At 43.4% G+C, this 14,676-nt stretch overlaps 1 protein-coding gene across 1 annotated transcript in view; it reads right to left on the bottom strand.

Moving 5' to 3' along the window:
- The window catches only part of LOC133524628 (ATP-dependent RNA helicase DDX42), a 35,839-nt gene that overhangs the window by 9,740 nt on the left and 11,423 nt on the right, over nt 1–14,676 (bottom strand). The window contains exons 11-12 of the mRNA XM_061860764.1: nt 14,286–14,436; nt 11,464–11,657 (exon numbers count right to left, since the gene is read on the bottom strand). Of these exons, the coding sequence (XP_061716748.1) occupies nt 11,464–11,657; nt 14,286–14,436 (345 nt within the window). The remainder of the gene's footprint in view (nt 1–11,463; nt 11,658–14,285; nt 14,437–14,676) is intronic.

Raw genomic sequence — 14,676 nt, 5'->3', positions numbered from 1 at the left:
TTATGATGAATGAACTCAAAAGTACTTTTATGCCAAAAAAAAGAAAATTATGTTATTATTTTGTATAATCATCACACTTTTAATACAATTCTATTTTTACAACCAAAACTTGGAGAGATTGATATAGGAACTCCCTGTCATTTGATTTAGCCCCCTAAAATCCATTCTGTGATGATATTAATATACCGCTTTATAATTCACTACTATCTTTACGTCCCAGATGAGGGCTTGGGGCCAGCGCACGTTTTCTGGTTTCGCGGAGCACTAAGGACATTCACGGTTGGAAATAGCCGAGCGTGGGTCTTAGATATATCGTCCTGAATTGACACAGTGAACGTTTTCCTATTCAGTATTCACAGTAAACGATGGAAATTACACAACAAGGGAATAAATCAAGTTTTCGGCCTGTGGACTTGATCACTTTATCTATATGTATGACATCTATTCCAGTATTTCCTGTAAGTAAAGTTTTATCTTTGAGATAATTCATTAATAAGATAATCGAACATTGAAGGTCGTATATCACCATCTCTATCGCTCTTGAGTAGCGTGAAAAAGATGGATATATGACTTTAAAGTTCGCGGAAAAATTTCAAACGAAGTTTTTCGATGCAACCGATACACAACTATACACGCCAATTCGAACGCAATAGACTCTGGCCACGCTAACTTGTGGCTTGTAACTCTGTAACGGTAAAGCTGGAATGAAAACTTAGCGTGGTCCGACTCTAGTTATTCATAATTTAAACAATTTGTCCATCCATCCGATGTGATTTAGTGCGATGCGAGCTGTTATCACTAAAGCGGTTAACAGATATTGAATCTAAACCACAACTTGCCGGTGCAATCAGTCGCCAGAGAAGTACGTATACGAGTAAGTTAAAATGATTAAAATTAAAATTATTTTCAGTTCGTAAAATACCTTTTTGAATTAAGTTGATGATAATCTATTCCACGCGACATTGGCTGTGAGATAAATTTTATAGAATTGACAACATTTCAATTTTCTGACCCTATAATTTTATTGATTCTCTACATTTTAATTGAAACGAGGAATATGCTAAAAGTTTATTTTTTCCACTAGGATTTTTTATTTAATTTATTGTATTTTTTTTAATGTGTACTTATTCTAAAATGGCATAACTCCAGTTCTACGCTAGAAGCTAGATAGAAAAAAAACATGACTTAATTAATCTGACGTTGTCTGTCATTGACAATGTTTTAAACTGGTCCGTTGTGGTTTTAAAACAATTTTGATAAAATATCAGATTTCTACGACGATTTGGATATTATAAAGGATACTGATACACGAATATGATACCAGGCTTTCATACGGATACGACGGATCGACGGATAAACACTAACGAATGTAAAGTAATTAAATGTTTGTACCGATATCTTCGGCGAATCATTTTTGTTATTTTTGCAGTAGGTAAGGGACGAAACAGTATTTGGTATACTTTGGAGGAGTATATAGCTCATCAATCCATATGGCTTTGTCCATTTTAAAAACGATTAGTAGATAGTAACTTAATTATATAAATAAATTTTTCTGCTTTGAAATTCAATCAATGCGTCGTATTTAATTGACAATGTCAAATCCAATATTATGACAGCTAATTTTTTTTTGTGATGAATGGCAATGGCATTTCACCCATTGTGCCGTAGAATTGGTAAAATCACAATTTTTTTTTAATTCTTTTGTATTTTTTGTAATAAGCCTTATTAAATTTATATTAATATATTGCAGTGTTGGAAGCAAAATACTTCTAAATCATATGTAAAATTTTAGGTATTATAAAAATGAAATGTTGTCAATTGCACTTTCTTAAATACTTTTCGTTGTTAAATTCATTCAGATACCAATGAGTTACTATTACTATAGAGAAGCCATATCAAACAATTTAAATTGTAGCAATCGCAACCTGTACCGACCAAAACGTCGTAAGCGCCGTAAAAAATCATGGCGCTTACGTGTTTAGGTCGCAAGAGTCACGCTACGCTTCTATGTTTTGAAATAGAAATAGAAATATATTTATTTGCCATTAAATGTGGTACAAAAAGGTGGTACATTATTTTTATTTGAGCCATACACATTTAGACTTTAAAAAGCCATGCAAATTGTTTTATACAAAATTTAAGATTAATTGACATAATTATTTTAATCAAAACATGCATTATTAAACTTGTTATAAAGCCGTTAAGTCATAAACGTGGACTGTTACTAATACAAACAAATTATAAAATTTACAGTCCATTATCGAAAAATTCCTTCAGACTGTAGTAACACTTGTCAACAAGAAAAGAGTACAGTTTGTTTTTGAATTTATTGAGTGGTAGTTGTTTAAGTTCATCAGGCAGTCTGTTAAATATTTTAACGCACATTGCGTATCAACTTTTGTTTTTCATGACTGTATGCATTTTAGGGAGTACTAGCCTGTTTGCCTAGCTTTGTTTTCAAACAACAACTCATGGCGCAAAATACTGGTTCTATGTGCCGCTTCTATACGTAGTAATAAAAGGTCAATGTTAGACAAAATATAAACTGTATAGATACTTAAGGTGCATTGGGGTAACATCGAAAACGGTATAATTTTAAAAAATCGCTATTATTTACGAAACCAGAAGCACGTCATAATTTGGGAACACTTATAATAATGGAACGTTTACCAAAGCATCTTTGTTACTTTTGCCGGTGTAGAAAGTATTTCTAGTTCATTGGACATTTGCAATTTTCAAAATTACCCCGCATTCGAAGTTATCTCAATGCGCATTCATATTTTTTCAATTAGAAATTTCATGGATTCATTAAAACCGAGGTTATTATTTTAATGAGGCAAGTTATTGTTTACATATAGCTCCATTCCAAACTAGTAGTACTGTCCCACAAATTAAAGTCCACAGCTTCAGAGCGTGCTCTATCACACGTCCATCTCTTCTTCTCTTTCTTAATAATAAGAACATCGCCAAATTCGCGAATCACCACTTTCCTTTTCGACACTCCAGTGATTTCTTTCAATTTTTTCATGACACCTTTAAAAAATATTCTATCACTTTTAGTGATCAGCTTCAATTTATTTATATGCTGTTTTCTCTTACTTTTGATTACTTCCAACTCTTTTTTTCTTATTTTCCTTTTCTCCTCGATTTCCTGTTCCCTTTCGACCCGTTCCTTTTTACACGCGTCACAAACATGGACTTGTCGGTCTTCGCTAGTCATAAAAAAGTCATGAGATAAATGTTCGATAATACACCCGCAACTCTTTTTCGTAGTACCTGTGACCTCATAGCCCATTTTAATAGGAACAATTTTCTGCAACATGTAACGTAGTGTACTTCCAAATTGAGATATCGAGATGTCCTGAATATATTGGCTAATATATCCGATTTCAATTATATCGCTTGTCGCCAACGGGGTAGAAAGATTCTGTGACCACAACCAGGGGTCAGTAAGATAAGGCCCTTGCAAGGCGAAACGATCTGGTAACGTCGAAGGCAGATGTGGGAAGAAGCTCGAAGATCGTTGAGGAATTCCTTTGAGGCCTATGTCCAGTAGTGGATGATTGATATGATGATGATCACACGAACTTTTGCTCACATTTATAACGCACAAGTTATTTTTTTATATGCTGGTTTACGTAAGTTATTTCCTTTGAGCAATTTTATGATATAATATTCAGTACAGACGGCACGAGAGAATTCACAGAGAATATCGCAGTGTCCTTGCCTCCCGGTGTCAGATAACGGAATGGACTGAGGGGCTGACAGTACAAAAATGGCGACCGTATGCCTATGACCGCAATCGAATGATGTTCGTATATTTCCGTCTTTATCGCACTTGTGTAGGCGAGTGAGAGATGGATATAGATTCACGTCGAGCTTCAGATATCGTGGGACTGATACCCAAGTAATAAGAGGTCGTAAGTATAGTTAAAGTTATTATTTTCACGTGTTGATTTTACACAGCATTAGTTATTCAGAAAATTGTTTATATTTTATTTTTTAAACTGTGGGGACATATATACATACTTAAACATATACATCGACCGACGTCGTGTCCGTTATAGAAACAGTGAAATTGTTCTGATAAGAACAGTTTATAGATCGATCGATTGACACTCTGCGGTTAAGCAGAGAAACGGTGACGTTTGCTCTAACAAGAGCAGTTTTATGTTGCCCTGACAAGGGCAGTTTATGCATATGCGGAGCCTGCAGCATCCTCTTCGTGTCTTCTACCAGCGAGTATCAAGCAGCGGAGCGGGACACGGCGCACCGACGACACGATGTGCACCCTACGGAGGCCGGCCGAGAAAAGGACGGGAACGTTGGCTCGCTTTATTTTATAGGCGCGCGCGAATGCCGCGGCCACGCGCCGCAACCTCGCGCCCGCGCACCTCATCCCGCGCGTCCCGCGCGGCTACTATTATTTATCACGCTCTTTCCTGTATATAGATCTCTTTCTTACATTTCTCTAATTTTGTATAAATTACGCGCATTTTTGTAAATAAATAAAAATAAAATAAGCGGCTTCTGTTGGGACGGCTTCAGCCCTACATCGAGCCTAGGCCGGAACAGTTCGGTTTCCGCGACGGGCACTCCACGTCTCTGCAGCTCACCAGAGTGCTCCACTTTATGGCGGCGGCACTAAACAAGAAGGAGCACACCGCAGCCGTCTGTTTAGACATGGAGAAGGCCTTTGACAGGGTGTGGCACGAGGGGCTTGTGTACAAACTGTCGAAGACCCAAGCACCCCGACGCATCGTTCAGGTCGTGGCTTCATTCCTGACCGAGCGCCGCTTTGCAGTCGCAGTCGAGGACGCAGTCTCCAGGGAGCGCCCGATCCACGCGGGCGTACCTCAGGGCAGCGTCCTATCTCCTGCCTGCTACGCGCTGTACACCGACGACTTCCCGGTCGTGGGAGACGTCAAGCTGGGCCTCTACGCGGACGACGCGGCCCTCTTCGCCGCGTCCATGAACCCTACGCACGCCGCGAAGAAACTCCAGAGGTCCCTTGACGCCCTCCCCGACTGGCTCTCCAGGTGGAGGATGTCGGTGAACGTCGGCAAGACGCAGGCGCTGCTAACCGGCTTTACCAATAAGCCCCCCCCGCCTCTTCGCCTACTCGGAGAAGCCGTGCCATGGATGCCGCAGGTCAAGTACCTTGGAGTGACACTTGACCGGCGGCTAACAATGAAGCCGCACGTCGACGAAGTGGTCCGGCGCGTGAAAACAGCACGCACCCTGCTCCGTCCAGTGCTCTGCAGCAACCTCCCCCGCCGCACGAAGCTGGGGATATACAAGACCTACATTCGGTCCCGCCTGACGTACGCAGCTCCCGCCTGGTACGCCATGACGGCTGAGACACACAAAAAGAGACTGCGTGCGCAGGAGAATGCGGCCCTTCGCACTATAGTCAACGCCCCCCGCTTCGTGCGCAACATTGACATCCAGCGCGGGCTGAAATGGCAGAGCCTGGACACCTTCATCAGCCAACTATCGAGCAAAATGTTCGAGCGCGCCGACCACTCGCGACACCTCCATCTGCAGGGCATCGCGCCACTCCACGCACGCCCTCCGGACAACCGCCGACAGCGCCAGCTCCCCAGGACACTGGTGCCAGTAGCCGCAGGAGACGAGGAAGACCGCAGCAGCCAGACGGAGCCCGCAAACCCGTAAAGCCGCTGATAGGCTACCTCAAACCAAAGCCATGATCGGCACTCATGAGTGGCCATCACGGCCAATCATGGCCAATCACGGCCAATCGAAGCCACAGCTCTAGATGAGCACAGAAGGACCCTCCCGTTGTAACGGGAGGCGAAAACCAACCGCCAAAAATCCCCCACAGGGATGGAAAGGCCACTCACCCTCACAACAAATGGGGTGTGAAAGAAATACTCGACCGAAATAAATTCATTCAATCTTGTACATAGCTAAAAACGTCTTTCACTCCAAGAACCTTCTGATACCTGCCTACATGGTACCTACATCACCATAGTGGTGACCACCGATTGAGCAGAAGAAATCAAGCAAGAAGCGTTCCAGATCAAAAATACGCTCGAGGACCTCGCGCTGCTCGCCGACAAAATGATGGAGCACACGCCATCATCATCGAACCAAATCGCCGCAGTCGCTCCTCCCGCCGTCATACCACTTTCGTTACCACCGCCACTACCTCAACCAACTGCGTCAGCTCTCGACACGCAATACCTCATCGGCGAAATAAGAAGACTCTCACTCGAAGTCGCCGAGCTTCGCTCGAGACCGCGTGAAAACTACAATCAACGCTACAGCCGCTCAAGCAGACGATTTCCATCACGTACCCGTAACAACTCTCAATCGCAAGATCGAAGACCGCGTAGCCCAAGAAACTCACCACTGCCGTACTGCCATTACCATCGACGTTTCGGCATGGACGCACAGAAATGCGCACAACCGTGCAGCTTCAAGCCGATCCCGCCATCATCACCAGCGTCGGAAAACTAAATGTAACGCTGGCTGCGGCGGAAACCGGCGTTACCACCAAATCCCACCGCCTCTTCGTACGAGACCGAACCAGCAAACTCGTCTTCTTGGTAGACACCGGCGCGAACATCTCCGTTCTACCAAGGACACCCGGCACGAAGGCGCAACCACTTCCATTTCAACTCTACGCCGCTAATAACACCGTCATTCCTACCTATGGCGAGAAGACGCTAGAACTCGATCTCAACCTACGCCGACCATTCCGGTGGAAATTCATCATCGCTGCAGTTTCGAAACCCATCATCGGCGCAGATCTCCTGGACTACCACCACATCGTCGTGGACATCACCAAGAGAAGATTGATCGACGGCAAGACCCTACTGTACACTAACGCACAGCTCTGTACTGACGCTAACATACCTACCGTGCGCAGTATAGACGTGCAACAGTCGTACCACAACATTCTTGCCGACTACCCTGGTACCACTCGCCTAACATCCATGAAACTCAGCCCGAAACACAACGTCGAACACTTCATTGAAACAACTGGACCACCACTTCACTGCAGACCACGTCCAATCGCACCGCACCGCTACGAACTCGTGAAGAAGGAATTTGCCAACATGATGGAGCAGGGCCTATGCAGACCAAGCAAAAGCCCTTGGGCATCACCTCTTCACGTGGTACCTAAGAAGAACGGCGAATTACGTGTGTGTGGAGATTACCGACGGCTTAACGCAATCACTAAGCCCGACCGCTACCCAATCCCACGCATACGTGATTTTACCTACCAACTCGCCGGCAAACAAATATTCTCAACATTGGACCTCAACCGCGCATACCAGCAACTACCAATAGCAGAGCAAGATGTCGAGAAGAGCGCCATCATAACACCATTCGGCCTATTCGAATTTCCGAGAATGTGCCCCGGACTCAAAAACTGCGGACAGACGTTTCAACGCTTTATTCACGAAGTACTACGCGACCTTGACTTCGTGTTCCCATTCGTCGACGACCTACTTGTTGCATCGGCCGACGAAAAAACACACGAGCAACACCTACGCGCCGTACTACGCAGACTCGAAGACTACGGCATAACAATCAACCCGTCGAAATGCGTATTCGGTCAGCCATCGGTCAAATTCTTGGGCTACGAAGTCAGCAAAGATGGCATACGACCGCCTACCGAAAAAGTGCAAACAATCATCGACTACCCTAAGCCGAAAAACATCGACGAACTTCGAAGATTTCTCGGCATGTTGAATTTTTACCGCGAAAACATCAAAAACGCCGCACAGATTCAAGCACCGCTCTGCAAATACCTACACAATGCGAAGAAGCGCGACAAGACAGAAATCAGCTGGGACAACGAAGCCGACGAAGCATTCAACGCGTGCAAAGTGAGCATACAAAACGCCGCCTTGCTCGCGCACCCCTCCCACCACGCACCGCTAGCAATCTTCTGTGACGCAAGCGACAAAGCCGCGGGAGCTTCGTTAAACCAATTCGTCAACGACGCTTGGCAACCACTTGGCTATTTTTCCAAGAAATTCTCCGACGCCCAGACTAGATACAGCACTTTCGACCGTGAGCTACTCGCTATCTACCTAAGTACGAAGCACTTCAGAAAAATGTTCGAAGGAAGAGAATTGATCATATTCACCGACCACAAACCGCTTACATACGCATTTACGAAAACAAGTACAAACAACGAGTCACCGCGCCGCACTCGTCAGCTGTTGTATATTAGTGAATTTACAACCGATATACGACACATTCCTGGAACCCAAAATGCCGCTGCCGACGCCCTATCTCGCATCGAAGCCATCTCCTGTCCATCTCCGATCGACTACAAACTACTGGCAGAAGCGCAAGAGCGAGATAGCAACACAATCAAAACACTCGCACAGCAAGATAACTTAATAATAAAACAAGTTGAAATTCCCGGAACTACCTACAAACTATTCTGCGAAACATCAACGCCGCACTTACGACCTTACGTACCAGAAGAGTATCGCCGTGCCGCTTTCAACGCAGTACATAACATCAGTCATCCCGGAATCAAAACGTCACGAAAACTCGTCGCACAACGCTACTTTTGGCCCGGCCTAAATGCCGATGTAGGCAAATGGGCAAAAGTATGCGTACACTGCCAACGCGCCAAGATTCAACGACACACTTCAAGCCCTCTTTCAAGTTTCCCGCCAACTACAAGGTTCGAACATATACACATCGACCTTGTAGGACCTCTACCTACGGCCGCCAGTGGACATCGCTACTTACTCACAATGATCGATCGCGCAACTAGATGGCCCGAAGCGATACCTTTATGCGAGATCACCGCCGAAGACGTCGCCAAAGCACTATACGAAGGCTGGATTTCCCGCTTCGGCTGCCCCGCTACGATCACGACCGATCAAGGACGGCAATTCGAAAGTCGAGTATTTGCGTCACTCACACGCCTACTCGGCATCGAAAGAACCCGTTCAACGCCGTACCACCCTGAATCGAACGCTATGATAGAACGTTTCCATAGAAGTCTCAAGGCCGCACTCAAAGCTAGACTACAAAGCGAGAAGTCATGGATCGTCACAATACCTAGTGTTCTACTTGGACTACGAGCCGCACTACGAACAGACACCGGTGTAAGCCCAGCCCTACTCACTTACGGCTGCAGTGTAAGATTACCCGGCGAACTATTATTACCTACGCGCGATGACGTCACCATGGACTCCGAATTCGTCGAGAAACTTCGAGCGACACTACAAAGCCTAACGCCGATATCAACGATCCCACATAGCACCAAGAGGCCTATATTCGTCCACCGTGACCTTCAAACCTGCGAACAAGTATTCGTACGAGTCGACGCTGTAAAGAAGCCGTTACAAGCACCTTACGACGGACCCTACCGAGTACTAAAACGCAACGATAAAGTATTCACCCTGCAGCTACCTAAACGCCAGATGAACATTTCGATCGACCGCCTAAAACCCGCATTTATCATCGCCGACACCGAGCAAGATATACCTACATCTACGAGCGCAACAGATATACCTACAACTACAAGTTCAACGACCGCAACGAACATACCTACGACAACATCGAGTACTAGGCAACCTACGCTATCACCGAGTTTACCGACATCACAAGACACCAAAAACGACAACAACAACAACCAACAACAGAAAAAAGGCATCCTGAAAAGAAGAAACGGACCCGACACAACCACGACCACTCAAGTAAGCACAAGCACAACACGCCGAGGCCGCACTATTCGCCTGCCGGTACGCTTCGCTTGAGAGGGAGCCTGTGGGGACATATATACATACTTAAACATATACATCGACCGACGTCGTGTCCGTTATAGAAACAGTGAAATTGTTCTGATAAGAACAGTTTATAGATCGATCGATTGACACTCTGCGGTTAAGCAGAGAAACGGTGACGTTTGCTCTAACAAGAGCAGTTTTATGTTGCCCTGACAAGGGCAGTTTATGCATATGCGGAGCCTGCAGCATCCTCTTCGTGTCTTCTACCAGCGAGTATCAAGCAGCGGAGCGGGACACGGCGCACCGACGACACGATGTGCACCCTACGGAGGCCGGCCGAGAAAAGGACGGGAACGTTGGCTCGCTTTATTTTATAGGCGCGCGCGAATGCCGCGGCCACGCGCCGCAACCTCGCGCCCGCGCACCTCATCCCGCGCGTCCCGCGCGGCTACTATTATTTATCACGCTCTTTCCTGTATATAGATCTCTTTCTTACATTTCTCTAATTTTGTATAAATTACGCGCATTTTTGTAAATAAATTCATTCAATCTTGTACATAGCTAAAAACGTCTTTCACTCCAAGAACCTTCTGATACCTGCCTACATGGTACCTACATCACCATAAAACCTTATTGCTGACAAAATGTTAAACGACTAAATAAGAATATTTATTAACAGTTTATGATTAAAAACTATAATGTATTTTTTATAATTTAGTGGGAATGAAATGGTTAAAACAGGGTTGAACCTTTTATTATATGTGTGGTGGTGAAAAACATGACTTCAGACCGTAGTCAGAAGAGAAATTTAACTCAAAAAATATGCAAATAGATCACAAAAAAATCGGTCAAGATCTCAGGATTCTTATCAACTAATCATACACAGAAAGTAGAATAAACTTTGTTTTGTTTTAAAATCGAACAAAATAAAACAAAAGTAAGTCTGTTCCTTTCAATATGCTTTCATTAAATTAGTTTCTTATACTGGTAATTAGTACCAGTATAAGAACCTCAAGACGATAAAGTTTATTGGGCCCTTGTATATGACAGGTGTCACCGTACTTGGTCGAAATTCTTTTCTTTGTCTTGTTTTGGACCACTCTGTCACGCTTGTATTTCTGTATTTTATCAACTAAAATCTAAATCTAAAAATCTGTTGCATGTGTTTTTAATTGTACATTACATTTACCATAAGAGAAATTAAAAACGAAATTTGATCTCATACATAAATTTACACTCCGTCACATAATACAAGACAACGAAAATAATTTTGCATGGTATCTTTATTTGTGCGACATTTCTTAGTTCGACATCGTATGTAAGGCGAGCAATGTCGCCCGACATGTCGAGCGAAGTCCGGCAACGTCGTAACAGTTCATTTGGCTTTACTATTGCGGTGGCCCCTTTTATAATGTCTAATACTAGGTACCGGTCCATGACTAGTAATCCAAATTTTGTTATCCGTGGTTTGTTAAAATAAATTGTACATTTTTATTCCGATTAAATGGAATTTATCTCAAAGAAATTTTAAAAGCCAAACTGTTGAGCCTGTGTGTGCTTACGAACAGAGCTACGGTGTAGTTGATGTGTTGATGACTGAGGACCCTGTCCATAAATGGGACCCTGTCCATAACTGCGACCCTATCCACAACTATGACCCGCATGTCCTCGGAGCCCTCCATTAGAGCGCAGGCGTCGCCGCGGCTGATGCGGTGTTTATAACTAGCGTTACCTGTTGAGCCTGCTCCAGGTTCCTAAGCAAGTGTCCAGCGAAGTCCTTGTCCTTGGCGCGGTCGAGCAGCGTGTAGGCGTCGCCGCGGACGCCGGCGCGGCCGGTGCGGCCGACGCGGTGCGTGTGTGTGTCCACGTCGCGCGCCACGGTGTAGTTGATGACAGTGCGGATGTGTGGGATGTCCAGACCGCGCGCTAAAATAAATTAATATTTGGCGAAAAACTTACACATATCGATCTAACCCTGAACTAAGCAAAACTTGTACCATGGGTATTAGGCGACAATATATCTATATAAGGTGCTAACAAATTAGTCACGGATATTTTTACAGCTGATAGTACTCGGTTCTCGGAGTACATTTAAGTATGAAACAGCATTGGTTATGTTATGTTTTTTTGGAGAAAACTAGGAAACAAATTTGCTACGTTAAAACACCCTGTTAATAAGATAATTAAATGAGACCTCTTTAGACATTCTAGAACCTCTTTAAACTATCATTCAAGTGGCCTCTTAAAGTTGATAAATAAAATACTTGGATGTCAGTGTCATGCAATTTGCTGTCTGATTGTGTCGGTTGCAAAGAAATTTAATTAATTTACCATTATGCCTTACCGCTACACACTTAACGAGTACTTAAACATGGTAACATGTTATCGCGACTCAAACTACAGTGCGGCGGGAGCTTCAAGACTTTATGCACAAAGATACAATACGATTGTGAATCCTCAGACTATCTACCGGGCACATCAAAGATTTCATGCCGGAAACCTCATGCCAATAGGTGAAGCCGGTAGGCCTAGGTACCCAGTTCGTCTAGAAGTAGCAATTTTGGATTTTTTTGACCGCCATCCCATGAGCAGTACCCGGGACGCAGCGAATGTATTTAATGTCAGTGACGTCTACGTATGGAAAATTCTAAAACGTGAGGGAAGGCATCCTTACCATTTCACACGTGTTCAAGAACTGCAACTACAGGATTATGAACCACGTGTATTTTTCAGTCAGTGGCTTATTAGAAACGCAAGACGTAACATACTGTGGACCGACGAATGTACATTTGCGAGGGTAGGATTATTTAATATTCACAATGCACACTTTTGGTCGGAACAGAATCCCCATTTAGCACGTCCTGACCACTTTCAGACTCGCTTCAGCGTTAACGTGTGGGCAGGATTACTTGGCGATTATTTGTTGGGCCCTGTTTTTCTCAACCGCCTCAATGGTAGGACGTATCTTCAATTCCTACAAGAAACCCTACCAGAATTGCTAGACGAAGTACCAGTCGATCTCCGTAGGAGAATGTACTTTCAACATGATGGTGCCCCAGCCCATTACGATCGTAACGTAAGAAGGTATTTAACGGAGCGATTCCAATTACGATGGATTGGCCGGGGTGGGGTTCAAGCAGGTGCAGTGAACTGGCCAGCCCGCTCACCAGATTTAACACCGCTTGATTTCCACGTATGGGGACGAGCCAAAGACTTGGTTTATGGAAACGACGGGCACACAATCAGAACATCAGAAGAATTACAAACACGGATTACCGACGCCTTTGAGGTTATGAAAAGGGAAAGAGAGATCTTAATGCGTGTTAATGAAAATATCCGAAAGCGAGCACTATTGTGCATTGAAAACCATGGTCACCATTTTCAACAATTTTTATAAACAGTTTATGTTAATAAAAGTTTTCTTATGTCCGTGCTTGCTTTTTAAATTACTTAGACTAGTTAATTAGGTAGGTTAGCATTCGTTAAATATCTAACCTAATTATTATTCAATGGGAAAGTTTTTATGGGTAGATGGATGTTTGTTACATCAGGATGAAATTAGGCACAGAGATAGGTTATTAGTATGGAATAGCATACTACTTTTTTCACACTACTTGTTCGCATGGGACAGTTTTTTTTTCCACGCGGGCAGAGCCGTGAGCAGACGCTAGTATTTAATAACCTACAGTTTTCCCGCCGAATCATAATGACATTGAAGGAAAACAACTTTTGACGTGACATGACAGACAATGTTAAACATCTTGACAGGTACATAATAGGGTGATTATTTTACAAAATAATTATAATATCTTTTTTTGTTCGGTAAATGAAAACAAAAAAATGATATACAAAGGTTCCATAATTACAGTTAAAAGTTAATTGTTTTAATGTAATGTATTATCTCTTAAAATATCCGTGACTAATTCGTTAGCACCTTGTATACTGAAATAGATAAAAACATCCAAAACATGTATTCATGAAAACACACAAATAAATGTCCTTACCGGGATTCGAACCCAGCCCGCGTAGCCAACGTGCATATCGTTGGCGAACGAAACGAAACGCAACTGTCACAGTCGCACTAATATGGAAGAGTGATAGAGATGACTACGCTACGCTATGGAGCGTTAACGACTGTAACGTTGGCGACTGTACGCGGCCAGGACCTCCAGCTGCGTAGGCAGGCACTATTCACTGGGCTAGGAACCACTTAATACCAATAAGCAATCAACTTAATCTCACGATTGATTGCCGATGATCTTGAAAAAAATCTTACACACTGACCAAATTTCATAATTAACTCAATCAGGCTTGTGTTAGTTCGTGGACTGGACATTGCGACCGCCGTCGTTCAGAACAGGTTCACATTTTAGTTATTTTGTAGGCCTCGCCTTCTAGACGTTGAAAATAAACAAATAATTCACCAGCAACGACGAGTATATATACCACCTTACCCCAAAACATTGTGCCATATTTGAGTAAGCAATAAACATTTCCGTAATACGCCGTTATAGCTTCTATAAAGAATCTATTGTAAATATAAAATTAGCTCACCAGCAACATCAGTCGCAACGAGAATGTTGACCTCCTGTCGTTTGAACGCCGTGATGACTTTGTTACGATCAGCTTGTTCCATGTCTCCGTGTAGTAATAACGCATCGTATTGCTGGACGCCAAGATTTGCTGCCACTTGCTCCGCTTCGAGCTGAAAATATGCGTGATTCAGATTGTTTCATTACGATGAAGATTTTCACCAGATAACAACGATTTACAACTGAGAAATGTAAATGGTTGTTAGGTAACAATTGTCAAATTGGTGAAAGAGGCGGCAGGTTTGATATACAATTTTAAGATGGGTAAGGCAATGGCATCAGTAATAAACATGTGATGAAAAACAATTGTTATATTAAGTCACAAATTTATTTTTGAACATGTTAAACTTTGA

Source organism: Cydia pomonella, chromosome 13 (genome assembly GCF_033807575.1).
Source record: "Cydia pomonella isolate Wapato2018A chromosome 13, ilCydPomo1, whole genome shotgun sequence".
NCBI lineage: Eukaryota > Metazoa > Arthropoda > Insecta > Lepidoptera > Tortricidae > Cydia > Cydia pomonella.
This window is presented reverse-complemented; position numbering and strand designations above follow the sequence as displayed.